The sequence below is a fragment of the Uloborus diversus genome, chromosome 8, assembly GCF_026930045.1.
Source record: "Uloborus diversus isolate 005 chromosome 8, Udiv.v.3.1, whole genome shotgun sequence".
Taxonomy (NCBI): domain Eukaryota; kingdom Metazoa; phylum Arthropoda; class Arachnida; order Araneae; family Uloboridae; genus Uloborus; species Uloborus diversus.
Window position 1 is genome coordinate 25247357 of NC_072738.1, and position 16581 is coordinate 25263937.

At 34.2% G+C, this 16581-nt stretch overlaps 1 protein-coding gene across 1 annotated transcript in view; it reads right to left on the reverse strand.

Moving 5' to 3' along the window:
* LOC129227694 (serine/threonine-protein phosphatase 6 regulatory ankyrin repeat subunit B-like) overlaps positions 1-16581 on the reverse strand; it is a 55516-nt gene that overhangs the window by 22701 nt on the left and 16234 nt on the right. Inside the window, exons 3-4 of the mRNA XM_054862288.1 lie at positions 12258-12329; positions 12121-12180 (exon numbers count right to left, since the gene is read on the reverse strand). Coding sequence (XP_054718263.1) covers positions 12121-12180; positions 12258-12329 — 132 coding nt within the window. The remainder of the gene's footprint in view (positions 1-12120; positions 12181-12257; positions 12330-16581) is intronic.

Below are 16581 nucleotides of genomic sequence, written 5' to 3' on the forward strand. Positions count from 1 at the left end.
TTTCAATTAGCCCAGTAGAAAACCATTATAACACACACCATGGGACTACAGATTTTGCTTTTTTATACAGGGTGTGTATCGGTACAGCATTTACAGGCTTTCAGGGCAGTTAGAGTACACCTAGACCATGGGAAACCACATACAATGCATGGTCGGAAATGCTTTTCCGGCGCCGGCCGTAGTGATGACCAAGGGCTCCCATATGCAAAACTGTAAATGGCAGGGTTGTCCTGTTTTGTCCACCCCAGAAAAAATGTGAGAAAAACCGTCCGGGACAAAATGTCATTTTCTCTATTTCGTCCACTTTTTTGGTAAACTGAAAGTTTTTAAGTTAAAAATTTGAAGTTCTAAAACAATTAATAAGTATATAGATTCTTTCTATTCAAGTACTATTTCAATATCAAAATAGCATACATAAATACCAGGTTGTCCCAAAAGTTCTGCACCAGACAAGCATTGAAATAAAAAGCAATGGTATCAGAAACGCAAAGTATTTTATTCAGCAAAATACAGGCCATTGTGATTCAGGCCAGCTAGCCATCGTTGTGCCAAAATTTCAATTTGGTGATGATACCATGAGGCAGGTTTCGAATCGAAAAATTGTTGACAAGCGTGTGTCACCTTGTCATAGTCATTGAATTGTTTACCACACAGGAAGTGCGTCATGGAACGAAACAAACCGTAGTCGGAAGGAGCAATATCAGGGCTATAAGCAGGATGCAGAAGAACCTCCATGCAATCGAGTTCCTCGAGTTTCCCTTGCACTGTTCTGGAGCGATGAGCTGGTGCGTTGTCATGTTGCAGCAATACTCCCTTTCTGTTTGTCAGAGCGGGGTATTTCTGTACAAGTACAGCGTGAACACGCTCCAGTTGTTCGGCATAGAGGTCCCCTGTGACCGCACGGACCGCAGGAACCAATTCGAAGTGAATACTGCCATGGATATTCCACCAAACGCACAGCATGACCTTTTTGACGCACATCGAATCTCCTGTTTCGCGTGGGACTGGGTATCTTAACCTCGTGGTACCCACTGTTTGCGCGTGTCTGGATATCGGAGAAACACCCACTTCTCATCCCCAGTAACGATTCGTTTCCAGAATCGATCATCCCTTGGGTTTTTCAAAAGTTCTTGACAGAGTTTCACTCTGTTATCGGCCTGCCGTTGGGTCAGCTCAAGTGGACTTTGTCTCGGTCGCTTATTCCTGAAGTCCTGTTCAAGGAGCCTCCGGTGCACTGTATTTTTGGATACTCCTATCTTGTGTGCTATCGAACGTGTGCTGGTTTGAGGTTCGGCCAGGACAGCAGCTGCCACAGCGGTCCCAATATCCAATTTTGGCCGTCCACTTCGAGGCTGCTCTTCCAGGCTTAAATCGCCAGACGAAAAACGTTTGAACCACCGGGATGCTGTGAATCGATTGATCGTATCAGGTCCTTCAACTGCACAGATTTCCTCGCTAGCAGCTTTCACACTTAGCCCTTTTTTCCAGAGAAAACGAAGCACGGCACGTGTCGCAGTTTTTGAATCACACATCTTTCGCGATGTCCCACTACTACTACGGACGCTATTCTCCTCAATAAACATCCACACTATTCTATGACCTCTACTTGATCCCCTGGTGGCAGTTTTGAGCGCATGCGCATCTTACTGTGTTGTCCGATCCACGTCGCAATCTGCATACCATTGATGGTGCAGAACTTTTGGGACAACCTGGTATGTATATAAACGAGCTGTGCATCACATGACTTCCTTTTTGTTGGGCAATTCGAACTGATAGCTCAATCAAAACCCGAAGTTCAAAGAACTAAAAGCAGGTTTTAAGCTAACAAACCCAACTGAAAATTTGTGGAATGATCTGCTCGGGAAGAAAGGACATACAGACACATATTTAACAATTAAATAAACATTTTATTAAACAATAAATATGTCAAAACATGGAAATAATAACAAGTGTAAATAAAATTCACATTCCCCAACAATTGAATAAAAAAATCCCCCCAAAAATATCAGTAGGAAACATTTCTTAAAAATAGTATCGTTTAAAGTTCCAGTAAAATTTATATGACTAGATTAATATAAGTACAACCTTGAGTCCAATGCCATAAACGGAATAGTTCATACGAACGAGTTAAAAAGTTCATACCAAACAAACTATTCCTTCCTTAAAAGTTGGCACAACATGTGAGGGCGCGATCCACCAAATTTGGATCCCATATCAAAATTGTCCGTGACCATTCCATGCCACCATGCTGAATTCAGAAAATAAACCTGTCCTCCTGGACAACAGGAACCATCCATCCATCTAACGGACATCCAATCCAGCTCTCGAGCGTGGACCTTCAATGGTCCTGTTTGTTAGGCCTTTTCACAGCAAAAAAAAACAACTTGATTTAAACTCTCAATTTTAGAGAGAAAATCCCTCACTTAAAAACTCATCTCAAGGCAACAACTGGAACATGCCCGCATTTCTAGCTGGGCTCAACGACAAAACTTCCTACATCTCTTAAAAAGAATCCACTATACTACGTGGAACTCCGGAGCACATAGCTCCCAGGTACAATCTCAGCACCTCAGAAAAACATCGGACTGCAGTCACAACATATTAAAACAAGAGGTGAAACAATAAGAGAATGATTGATTGAGAGTTCACACTTAAATAGTATTCCCTATCTCCCTACGCGATGGCGTGACGTATATCAAAAAGCATGCATAAATTACATTGAGGAAACAACTCAACACCAGTTTACAGTTTAAAACTAAATTCTTTAAAATTGTTTCCCACATGCATACAGCAAGAATCTACTCAACATCTTTCCTATGACGTCACATCATCGTGGCGGGGTCAACAAACGCATGCTACGCATGCAGGGAATGTTGGCTCTGGGGAACAATTCGAGCGCCGGTAAAATAGCGGGATGACTTTCAAAGTTCGAAAAAAGAAGGAAGTAAGTTCTGAAAACTTTTCTAATCCTTCTAAAACTTTAGGAATTTCTCCAAGAAAAAAAATAATAGCTCTAGGCCAACACTTTTACTCCAATTTAATGTCATTTTCCCTTTACTGGCAATTTTAATGTAATTCAATAGTTTACTCTCTAAATATCACCAATAGTGGCCAAATTGAAACCAGATTTTAAAAAAAAAATCACAAAATTTGTCTCCAAGTTGGCGACCAAAAAACTGGCGATATATCGCCAAGTGACTGCCAAATTATAACCCCACTTGAGTTTACATCGAAATTAGCAATGATTTCCTCCTAAAAAGGGGCAAAAGAGCCCTTTAGAAACACCCGAATGCAACCAAAAGGGGAGGTGCACAACTAGACCCCACTGTTAGTCGACATACCAAATTTCAACTTTCTAGGACTTGCCGTTCTTGAGTTATGCGACATTTATACGCACAGACATACCTACATCACGAGAAAATTCGTTGTAATTGACTCTGGAATCATCATTATGGATATTTTGCGTGTCTATACATTCTTAGGTACTTATCCACGTGTGGTCGAGTCGAAAAAAAAAATTCAATATTCATTCGGGGGTGAGTAAAATGGAAATCAAGGTCGATTTTTCAGTGAAAATTTTTTCGCGAATACAATACTTCCTTTTTTGTAAAAGGAAGTAAAAATTTATTGAAAAATATTTTAAATTGAAAATGAAAAAATTAAGATCAGTTGAAGTCAGGGTTAGGTTTTTAACATCAAAAACTTGCCGAAAACGTTGAAAACTCAAATACAGCAGTTATTGACATTTCTCATAAACATATGAGATTCCTCATCCTCAAACATGATTTCATCATAATTTATTTCATTTATCATTAAAGTAAAATACAAATTAAACTAAAAAAATTGATTAAAATAATATTAACTCCATAAAATTAATTTGTGTGCCGCAAAAATAGTTACAAATATTAAAACTGAAATCCAGTTTTTAAAGTTGTTTTGTTTAAATATTTTAATAACAAACTAATTAGTTACAAGTAATTTTATGCATTTAAAAATCTTTCTATGTAATCCCCCCCCCCCCCCACACTTATGTAATACCTTTTTTATTTTGAGTAAAAGCAAAACTAAGCCGATCAGCATTCTATCAATTTTAAGTGAGCTAAATATTTTTAATTATTTTTTTTCTTTGGTAAATCTAGAAGTCAAAAAATATCGCCTTTTGTTGAAGAAAATGAATGTCTTCTATCAAAAGGTGTGGGTCTTAAGAGAGTTCGTCTCCAGCAAAATTATATTCATAGCTATGTAATAAAAACTACTCTTAACACAAAAAATGAAGAGCTTTTTAAGCTGAATCTGCATCATATCCAGGAAATTAGTTTTCGGTTCAGAATGTCTCTGCAACAATAATGTTGGAAAGGTCTAAGAAAATCCAATATTTCTGTCAAATTTGTACAACTCATGGTGCGTTTACATTCAAGCCCATGTTGTTCAGCATTTGTTGAGAGGATCTTCTCCAGTTTTTGGATTGATCCATTCTAAACTTAGAAATAAACTTGGTATGCAAAAGGCTACAAAACTGATATTTTTTCTACCGCATGCTCCAAGGGAAAAAATATTTAGAATGAGACTAAATAAAATAAGTGACAGTTAAAGATATCTATTTTATTAAATCTGTTAGTTTGAAAGTATACTAGATAAATGAGCAATCTTCTTACAGCGTTGGAAAATTAAAGGAATTAATAGTCATTATGTTTAATTTAAGCTATTTATAATTATTTCCTCTTCTATAATTATAATAACTCTTTCATTTATTTCTCTTTTTTTTTCTACAGACGAGAAGCCTGTTGAATTTAAATTATGCTTGGGATTGTTTACTGCACATCATTTTACAATTCCAAAACTCCAAAAATATATTCTAGTGCCTAAAATCAAAAACTATAAAACGTTTGCAGGAATTTTTTAATGTATTTTTTGTAATCAGAATCAAACATAGGCAGGTTTTGGACAGAAATTTAGGTTTTTGAATATTTTGTCAAAAACCATGTCAAAAAGGGGGTTTTTGACATGACCGTAAAAACTGTGTTTAAAACCGGATAAAACTGTGAAAAATTTGCCAACCCTGGTTAAAGTTTATGTAAATGTGTATATAAATCAAATGAGTGTTAACAAGTTATAATGCATGTAATAGCATTTCTAGAAACAAATACATCAGCTGTGCATTTTATGATGTTTATCTGTGATGTGGCGGTTTATTGCCCATAATAAATGCATTTATAAAATTAAAAACTAGAAATAAAATGTTTTTCAAGGTTGGAGTCTCAAAACATTAAAATCATAGTTAAAAAGAAAAAAAAAAAGAAAAGAAAAACTACTTGATATTAATAAAGGAAATGTTGACATGAAGCGAAATCTGTTTTTGTAATATAAATATGATCAGCAACAGGCTCTGAACCCAGCTAGGCTGTTCCTAGTCAATTTATTAGTCCCCAATGAAGATTAATGGCCATTTTAAAGCTATCTACCCTCTTGCTCATTATAGCCTCTTTCGTATACACTGTTCTAAATACCCAAAACCCTACAAAAGTAGTAAATTGTATGACATTAACACTAGAAAGACAGAAGCGGTCATTTTGACTGCAAACGATTTTTAAATGCTCATATTTGCTGCGTTTAATTTTCAAACCCTTTTTCCTTCATTGACTTTTCCTAACTATTTATTAAGATCTTACAACAGTATTTTTTTTTTCTTTAGGGTTATTATTATAGTCGCTATAAATGTTTATACCTAGAAAGATTGACTACGGATCATTTTGACTGCTAAGTAAACCTTTCTTTATGTATCCGTTTTCTTCTTTTTTTCTCTTATCAGTTGTGTGTACTATGGGACTATTGTTAGTTGTCAGGGTGAGTAGTACCTGCTGGTCACGTTAATTCTTTGAACTGTTAGGAAAATGCGAAACAACTGCTGGTTGCATGGTTTCAGTTTTCTGCTATCTGAACAGGGGGGCAAAGTTGAGAAAGGTAAATTTGAAAACCATGTGACTAGACACACGAAATTACTTTGGGTCTAAAAAGAAGTAGTTGTAAACAGGTAAATTCCAAAAATGTTTGCTGGAATTCTTTTGTGCACCAAAACATGTGCTTTGCTTGAAGCATTGACGTTTATTTTCTTCGATGATAATGAAGTGCTCAGTCACATAATTATCTTCATGATGTCGAGAACCATTGACAAGCAAAATCTTATAGGAACATTAATTCCTGAAACTCTTGCAGATTTATCTAAAACAGATTATGGTTCGAATGAACAGTCTGACTTATCTGAAGAGAAATATATTCCTAGCGATGAGAATAATTTTGCTTTCATGAAATTGTTGCAAATATTTTTCGAAGCCTAGATTTGCAGAAAAGGATTGTTCTTCTGAGTTAGAATCAGAAGAAATCTCGCTAATAAAAACTGATGCTCAAAATATAAAAAGCAGTGAAAGAAAAAGGGAAAAGTGTCTGACGCCGAAAAAAAAGGAGAGAAAAATTTCAAAAACAGAACTCCCATTTCTCCAATTTTCTCCAAGTCACCTCCACTGATCAATTTTGCTGCATATAAATAAGTATCTACCTCAGGAAAAAGATTAAAATTTATTGTTATTTTGAACATTTTCAATGCTTCTTATAACTCGGGGACGGTGCCAGAGGACTGGAAGCTGGCTAACATAACGCCACTCTTCAAGAAGGGGTCTAAAGGTATTGCTGGGAATTATAGACCTGTAAGTTTGACTTCGGTGATTTGTAAGATTTTCGAAACTTTGATCAAAATTAAGATCATGATGTTCTTAGAGACTAATAGTCTGTTGACTAGTTTGCAGTATGGGTTTCAGGAAAGGTAAATCCTGTACTACTAATTTATTGCATTTCTACGACAAGGTTACCTCAGCTTTAGATAACAAAAAATGTGTGGATGTTGTTTATATTGATTTTCAAAAAGCTTTTAACAAGGTACCGCATGTTGCTCTTCTCAGCAAGTTAGCTGACATTGGAATAGGAGGAAAAACTTTACTTTGGGTTAGAAATTGGCTTACTGGTAGGAAGCAAAGAGTAGTTGTGAGAGGAAATCATTCTAATTGGAGCGATGTTTTAAGTGTGGGGTTCCTCAGGGATCAGTTTTTAGGGCCTCTTTTGTTTATTATATTTATGAATGACATCAATGAAAATATTTCTGGAAGCATGAATTGTTTTGCTGACGATGTAAAAAGTTATGGGGGATTGTCGAAAATGAAGAACAAGTAAAACAGCTGCAAGAGGATTTAGATCATATTACTAAGTGGGCAGATAAATGGGGTATGGCAATTAATGTAGGGAAATGTCAAGTGCTACACTTAGGTCATGGAAATAAGCGTATGAGATATCGTTTACAGGGTTCAGTCATAAATCAGGGCAGAAAATGTTATGGATCTGGATGTCTTTATAAATCAGGACTTCAAGTTTAGTCAACAGTGCAGTATTGCTAGTAACAAAGCCAACAAAATGCTTGGGTTCATCAATAGATCTATTTCAAACAAATCTAAGAATGTTCTTCTGCCTTTATATAGGAGTTTAGTAAGACCTCATTTGGAGTATGCTGTTCAGTTTTTGGTCGCCTTATCTGAAGAACAATATTTTTGTATTGGAAAGGGTTCAAAGAAGGGTAAACTAAATTAGTAAGGGGACTCTCAGATTCAGATTATGATACCAGACTTAATAGGCTTAACATGTATAGCCTGGAGCAAAGGAGAGTCAGAGGGGACATGATTCAGTTATTTAAATTTATCAAAATGAAAGATGTAAATGGATTAAATTTTTGCGGGGAAAGCAGGACAAGGAGTCATTGTTTTAAGCTATTTAAATCTCAGGCTAACTTGGAAATCAGGAAAAACTTAACTACTTTAGCAGGGTCGTGGGCACTTGGAATAGCTTACCGGAAGAGGCGGTAATAAGCAAGGGAGTGGATAGCATTTAAGAGGGCCATTGATCTTCATTGGGGACTAATTAATTGACTAGGACCAGCCTAGCTGGGCCCAGAGCCTGTTGCTGGTCGTCACATTTGTATTTGTATAAAATAGGGGTGAAATTAAAACTATGCAGAAGTAAAACTACGAGCATTTGTTTCTGATTGCCAAAAAAAAAAACTGTTAATGGCTAATATACAGGTGACATGATAACATAAGTATTTCGATATAATGTAAAAGATAGTAATGTATGGTATCTTGCAATATTTAGATATTTTTTAAACCAAACACATGCATGGTTGATTATAGTACTTGTTATTACATGCTAAGAAAATTTCCTCTTTTTCTGTACAAATTTGCTCTTTCTCAATGCCAATTGTATAAAGCATGTGTATTTTACTTGATCGAACATTAAATAAAAAAAAGCTGTCTGAGACTTATTTGTAGACTATATTACGATTAAATTGTTAAATTAAACTCTGACATGATGAAACGAATCTTTCCTATGGTTAAAAATCCCGAAAGGAGAAAATTTCCAATCTTTTGAGTATGGCGGTCAAAGTGCTAGTCTTTCTAGGTATACGCAAAACACCGTCTTTCTAGTGTTAACGTCTCCATAAAAACATGCATAGTACATAAATATTTTACTATGGGGTGACATCAATAAAAACTCGAAAAATATAACAGTAAAATGTTTTTTGTCTATAAATCTTAAATTTTGTATGTACGTCTCCAAGCATTTCTTTCGACTTTTCCATTATATTTAATTTCTACTATAGTAATATATAATAGTGTAATTATGCCCAATAACTTTTTTACATTGTTAAATTTTATTACTTTTGAATAAATTATGATCTAAAATTAGTTGCACCTATGTAACTATAAATCTTTTTTTGGTTTTACTCAATTCTAAAGTAAACAATCATTCTATTTTAATTAAATGATTAATTCATAATACATAATGTTTTTGAATTATATGCTAATTTTATTACATCATAACAATAAATTTATGCGTGGATAATCAGTTGACTTTTCATTGCCTCCAGTTTTGTCCAATTTCTCCCGGCATCCCAGACTTTGTACAAAAAAGTGGACAAAATAGCAACCCTGGTAAGGGGAGGCTCAGATATTTTCCCCATGGGAACTCATTTCATTTCAAATTAAAGTTATTAAAATTTGACATTTTTAAAAACTTATTCATTAACGGCTGAAGAAATGTTTTTACATTTTTGCAAAGAAAAATGTATTAAAAGCAAGGAAATTTTTAATTCTAAGAGGGGCTTCAGCCCCCACTCACCACCCCATATGGGGGCCCTTGGTGACGACACAAATCACCAAAAAGACAACACGAATAAGAGAAGAAAATATGTTTGTTATCCTTAGTTCAGCAAAAAACTAAGAAAAATGAGCAATTAAGGAGCCAACGATTGTAATCAAAGTAGGTGTTTGAAATTACAACCACGGGCTGTGATGCATGCCTCACATCTTTGGCGCATGGAAAATCGAACGTAAAAGCCAGCGCGCCAAAAAAAAACGCACGTGTGCACACACCTTCATCTGATGCTTTGGTGTACATAACGACATCTATCATGTACACCAGACAAAAACTTACCAGCATTTTTGTTGCATTAAAAATAATAAACATGTTTTTTTCCTCTTATTTGTGTCCTGTCTTTCTTGTGCTTTGTGTTGTCACTATTGCGTTAGGGAAGCGTTTCTGACCATGCATTGCTGTGTGATTTCCTACTGTCTAGGTGTTCTCTATCTGCCAGAAAGTCTGTAAATGCTGTACTGATACACCCTGTATAGCTTTTGGAGTTACATAGATGCATAGATCAGTTTGAAAATTTTTAAAATAATATTCTGAAATATACCAATATATTTACCTACCAGAATGAGCTTTTACTACAGGGAGCATTGAAGCTCCAATTGCACACTTTAATTTAAAATATGTGTATTTCATATTCAAATGATAAGTGCATTATCCTGCCCAAATCCCTAGATTTATAATTTGCATAACAGCAGCCTTTTCAAGGACAATGAGATTTTTTTTTTCTGGGAACAAAACTTTTTATTTAAAAGCTTTGAATTAATCTGGAAAGATTCAAAACAGTTGCAAAACATGATTTGTGAGATTATGCTACTGTGTTTGTAATGTAGAATATAGTTCTTATCTTAATTATACATCTTACTGTTAAATTCTAAAAAGTTGCATGGTTTATACATACTAATTACCTTTTATAGATTGGAAATATGAAGTTATTCCACTGCATATACTTTTTTCTTATTTGGGCATATACGAAAAGAAAAGATGGTCTATTTGTTGTGACATTGTGAGCAGGAACTCTCCAAATATTTATTTTTTTTTACACAAATACTAATATCTAATATTCATATGGATTTTAAAAGAAACTTTTTTTTATTCTTTAATTACTTTAATATTCTAATTATTCTTATGGGTATGCATATATTTTCTAAGAGTAAGAAAGTATACTTACTTACTATTAATCATTCATACCCAATAAATGTGCTTTCTTTTTATCTGACGATATATTTTTTATTTTGAATTCTTCAAGAATTCAAAATAAGTCATTTCATGAAATGGCAGTAAATATTAAAACAACAAACAAGCACACTATAATTTGATAATTTGTAATATTTTTGTTACCACACTTGAACAGGTATATTTTTGACAACAAATATTCTGAACGCTGAATTCACCGAAAAAAGTCTGCAAAGAATGAATTCTTCCAATAAATGTATAATTTCAGTATACTTGATTCGCTAACTGATGGATATGATTTCTAATTGATAACATTAGGCCAAGCGATTGGTAACACTAAAAAATGGATAACGAATAGAATGTATCCCAAAACAGAAATGAGACAAGAGCATGTTGGGAGACTATGATGCTTAAAAGGGGAGGTGTAACATATTGAAGATAAGGTGACAACAAAGAGTAAAATCAAGAGCAAAAAATGCGCATGATATTAGATATCATTATTTATATATATTAGGGGGCTCTGCCCCCTGCTCGCTAACGCTCAGCAGCCCCGAAGATTGCTTTGCAATCTTATTTGATTCGCAAAGATTTAAATTGTCTGTTAAAAAGAAACAGATTAAAAACGCATTATGCGCTCCCTTTGGATCAAAAAGCACCCCTTCCCCGGGTTTCAAAATAACTTGTACCAACTTGCAGAGTCATAAGGACTAAGGGACTTATGAGCATTGCAAAACTGCAGTTTTGTATATTCATGGTCCCAGTAATGTAATTATGCTCTTTAGCTCCAGGCTTGAATTGAGTTGAGCCTAAGATTTTCCATTTAAATCAAAGTCCTTAAAGTTTGTGAATAAGGGAATGAAGAAACATGCGAATAGAAAAGACATAACTATGACAACGCCAAATAAAATATAAATAATTTTAATGGAGATGATGATTATTCGAACTTGATGTTTAACGGCTTGTAACTTTTTTCCTTTGGAGATAGAAGCTCAGTTTTCCGACCATAGGTCAAGTTAGATCTGGAGTAAAAAAAGCCGCTCTTTTCAGTGGTGTCAAAAAGAAAACTGTAGGACAATTCCTTTGCCTTTTACTGATAGATTTAATGAAGAAAGTAGTGCCTAAATTTTAGCTAAACCTAAAAAGTTTGAGCTAAAAACGCAAACAACTCCCGCCGTATTTAAGTTACAGCATTGAAACAAATTGCGTCGAATGTGGAAATTTCTACCCTTTCCAACAATGTATAATATTAAAATATGCAAGTAATTTTTCACCCCTTTAATAGGCAAATTTGAGCTTAAAAAATTAATTACGAGAAAACTAATTCGAATTTAAAAAACCCCAAGTTCACACCCACATGGCTCGAAGTAATTTTGTACGAAATTTCAAGGCTGTAGGTGCTATGGGGTCTCCTGGACGCACGTCTCCCACAGACTTCCTTCCAGAATTTCTTTGAAACCTTATTTTTATTTACTATAAAGAGATTATAGGTTGGTAGGTAGGTAGGCTGATGCTGGATTCTTGATAAAGATAAAAGTTGAAATGTTATTACTGTACATTCCCTATAGCATTTTTTAGAAAACATAACACTCATTTTTCTGCCTTTTTTGTACACTAAAATCTTTGTGTTACCTCAAATTAGAATTTTAAAATTAACAGGGTCACTTCTTTATTTGCATTAGAGAAATTTTAGGGACTTACACCTTTCCTAGGTCTTCCACGTCCACGCTTTCCAGAGGAAGCAGATGAGATATTGTTTGCCTAAAATAAACATTATGTATGATATAATACTACAACAGTAGAGAAGATCAAATAGATTAAAATAAAAAATAAGGTACCTTTTTCATCTTTTTGGCAGTGGTACCCTTGGGCCGCCCTCTACCTCTTTTAGCCTTCGGTTTGTCGCTGCCCTGAAAACAGTAAGCAACCTTAATTTATTTTCTTATACTGATCAAAAAGAGATACTGAAAGGTAAGGTAGACTGACCAATGAATGAACACATAAGTGTAATTTATTTCCAAACTTTCATAGCATAGTTAAAAACTAGCATTTGCCCCATGACAATCAAAACACGTTGCATGATCATTTTTAAAAATTTGGAGAACTTTTATGGTTCAGCATCAGATTTTTTGGGGTCTTGAAATGCCAAAAAGTCCTAGTGAATGAACCTTGCATCCAGACGTCAAATACAGCATTTTCCAGCTTCTGCAGATTATCTGTTAATGAAGTGTAAAATTAATGAGGTGTAGATTTTACGCTGCACCGAACTATCTGTGTTTTTTTTCTTTTTCCAATATCAACACATTGAACTTTAATTTACAGTAGGATTCACATATAAAACCGTTTTGCCGACTCTGGAGTCTTATTTCACATCACATGAATTTTCCTCTCCTACCAGGGTCTCTCAAACTGGGTGTCCCAGCACCCTGGGGCACCACAAAGCGTTCGGGTTTTGACGCAATTCCCTCCAGAGCTTAGAAGGCAAATAAAAGAAACATATTACCAAAACAGCAACAATGCTGAATTTACTGAGAAAGAAAATGTACAACTTTTAATTCCCAACGAACTGTTTGATGTGCGCATCCCCCTTTCGTAATGCGGCAGATATCAAGCTTTAAGACTGATTCTTCTGTCACCCGTTGTAACATGTCACAACCATGGAGGGGGGGGGGGTCAAGTCCCCCCCTTAGAAATTCGAACTTCTTTACTTTTGTACTTTTTAAAAATTTAAGAACATTTCTTCTCCAGTCATTAATGAATAAGGTTATTAAAAATATCAAATTTTAATGACTCTAATCCGTCCCGAAATCTGTTTCCATGGAGAAATCATCCCGCTAAACCATGGAGAAAATATCTGATCCCCCCCCCCTACAATTTTGCATATGGGGACCATGGTCACAATCAATGGCCGTTCATTTTACAACAACATGGGGCACCTCCCTTTATGTGACAGGAGTTCCCCATTTCTTCAATGGTGAGCATTGGATTTGACAAGGTTCTAAAATTTTCTAAGATTGATCATGACATTTTACTACAAGTGAAACAAGAATCAGACTTTAGAGTTGACATTTGCTGTAATACGAAGGTCCACTTCACATGTCGAATATTTCGGAAACAAAACAGTTACGTTCGCCAGTAAAGTCAGCCTTGTTGTTCAATTGGAAAATTTTTGTTTCAATTAGGCTTCAAAATCCTGGAGCAAATTTCGATATGCATATAATAGAGATGTATTAGGGTTCCCTGAAAAACTAATTCTTTAAAGGCTACCACGAGTCAGAAAAGTTTCAGAGCCTTTGTCTCACGTGATTAAGGCTGTGTAAAATAAACAACCATACAGTCAAAGAAGAAGCCTCCATTTGCACAAGATTAGACTGATCCTTTGTCTTGACACTGTGTCTTTATTTAACTAGCAAACTATAATCACAATTTTAAGACGAAATCATTAATTTTCAGATAAATTTTGATTATACCTTAGAAATTATTACTTCTTCATGTATTTAATTCAGTTGCTAAAATTGTATGAAAATCAAAACATTTTTTTACATTGTATTGTCCGCGACTTACATGAAGATTTTTTTTTTTTTAAGGTAGATTTTAGGACTTGAAGGGAAGGCCCACGACTGTGGGCAAGTGGACAACTGTGAAACTTACCTTTATGTTGTACAATATTGAACCCCAAAAGCCGGAAGGCTCAACACCGCGAATGTTCCAGATTTCAAAATTTTCCTAATTTAAAACTCTGACTCAAGAAACAGTAAAAATTCTCCTGTTGTGCATTATTTGTCACCTTTTTCCTGGTTTCGCTAATATTCGCAATAAATTTCTTATATTTTGATCAATCTGAATGAAAGAAAACTGCATTTTTCTAGAACAGAAGTCAGAAATACAGTCAGACCTCCATATATCAAAGTAGCAAATTACAGGGGGAAAATTTGATATATAGAAATTTTGATACATAGAAACAATCTTAGTATATTATAAAAATCTCCTTAAACATTAAAATTAAAGCTAATTTTCTTGTAAGAAACTCAATTTTTAATTTATACAAGCATCGGATGAAATGAAAGTTAATAATTATTAAATGTGAAACATTTACAGAACACTGTGTAGTTCCTGAAAAACCAACTGTAACATCACACTGATTCATGTTTCGAGTGAAAGTTTCCTGTAAGTTTCAGTACTACTTTTATTACCGCTTGCCGATTTCTCACAATTTCACTATATTTACCAGATGTGACATTTTTGCGTCTTCATACATCTTCATTTGTCCGCACTTCAACTTGATCTGCAACATTAGGGGATTTTCGTTTTGACGATGTAGGGTCAGGTGGGATAAAATGGGTAGTCAAAATATATGGTTTAAAAAACTATTTTTAATTAAATTTGCGCATTTTTTTGCGATGGTTATTATACTTGGCTGTTCTGAATTCTATTTCACATAATATATTTTTTCAATAGATTTTTTTTTAGTGAGTGGTAACACTTTAAATTGAAGTAGATAAATTCAAGCCACATGTTGTCTGCTTAAACTTCTATCTCCTGCTCCTGATTTTGATGAATTTTTATTACTGTGTCATAATATATTTAGTTGGACATTTTTATCGCTGCTTCAACTTACAGGGAAGAGAAAAAAGAATTTTTTCTATTTTTAATCGCATATTTCGAAAATGGGGTAAAATGGGTATATATGGTTAGGCTTATCATTCCAGCAAGTTGTTTTAAAAGACACAGCATAATTTCCTTTACATGAATATTTAATTCATTTGTGGTTAATTTAAAATGATTGAAACATAAAAATATGCAATGCCATGATTTTATAAAATAAACTTCGCTCCATCATAATAAATAAAAATAAGCCAATGGTATACTTATTCTAGTGTTTGTGTGCACTTGTGCACAAAATAACAATTTCCTCAGAATATGCTGGGCCCAGCCTGTTGCTGGTCGTCACATTTGTATTTGATTGCAATCAGATGCTATCAATTTCTCTAATATACCTTTAAATTCTCGGAATACATCCTCGATGCAATCCAAAAAGTATGCGTCACAAAGCACGATTTTGTCACCTTATAAAGATTTGAAAAGTGTAATATTGTTAGCAATTTCAACAAGTGCTTCAGATTAGACAACTACCTGCATGAGTTATTTAAAACAACAACTCAAACAAAAGCTGGCAAAAACAGGAAGTATTGACAACGATGTTTTAGAAAGGCTAAGAGTTGAAAGTGAAAATGATAATGAATTAAAAAACAAAAAAGAAAAAAAAAATAGAGGAAAAAGAAAGTCTCCATTCAGAGGAAGTATCTGAAATAGAAACTGCGGAAAATATGCTTATGAAGCAAAGTTTAACCACAGGTGCAAGGGTATTTCCTCTAAGTATAAGTATTATACTTAGAGGAAACAAGCAAGAAGGAATTTATTGGCAAATGTATATGGCTGTTGAGGGAAAGATTATGAGATGAAATATTTTTAAAAAATCCGAGATGGGGGATTTTTTTTTTGTATTTTTCCTGATATAGACAACATGAATTTCATTCAACATCAAATAAAAATTTTAATGAGCCACAATTTAACAATAGGCCATTACTTTTTTAAAAGAAAGACAAGTATGGATATCGAAGAAACCTTATTAATATTTTGTCAAATTTACTGCTTGCACTATTTTTTTAAAACTAAATAGTTAAATTTTGATAACTGACTCTTATGTCTTTACTATCACACTACATTGAACAAATAGTATGCTTTTTTATCACTTCTTAGACTTTAATACTCATTTTACCCCACAGGCTACCCATTTTCACCTGCATGGGTTAAAACGTATATAAAACACATAGTCATAAACACTCCTCTCAAAAATAAATTTGTATCAAATTATGTGTGAAAATCATTTAATTCTACTCTCAACATATATGTAATGTATACATAAAACAAAAAAAATTAGAAACGAAATATTTTGACAAATATACTTGAGTGAAAATCCTAAAGTAGGCTATTTTATACCCATTTTACCCCAAATGACCCTAATCGAGAGAAACATAAAAAATCAATCTACTTAACTTGAATGATTTTCACTGTAGCCAAAAAGACTAGGAATGATAATCAACAGACAAATGGGATAACTTGAAACTGATTTCACTGCATAACTGTTTGCAACTTAGATTT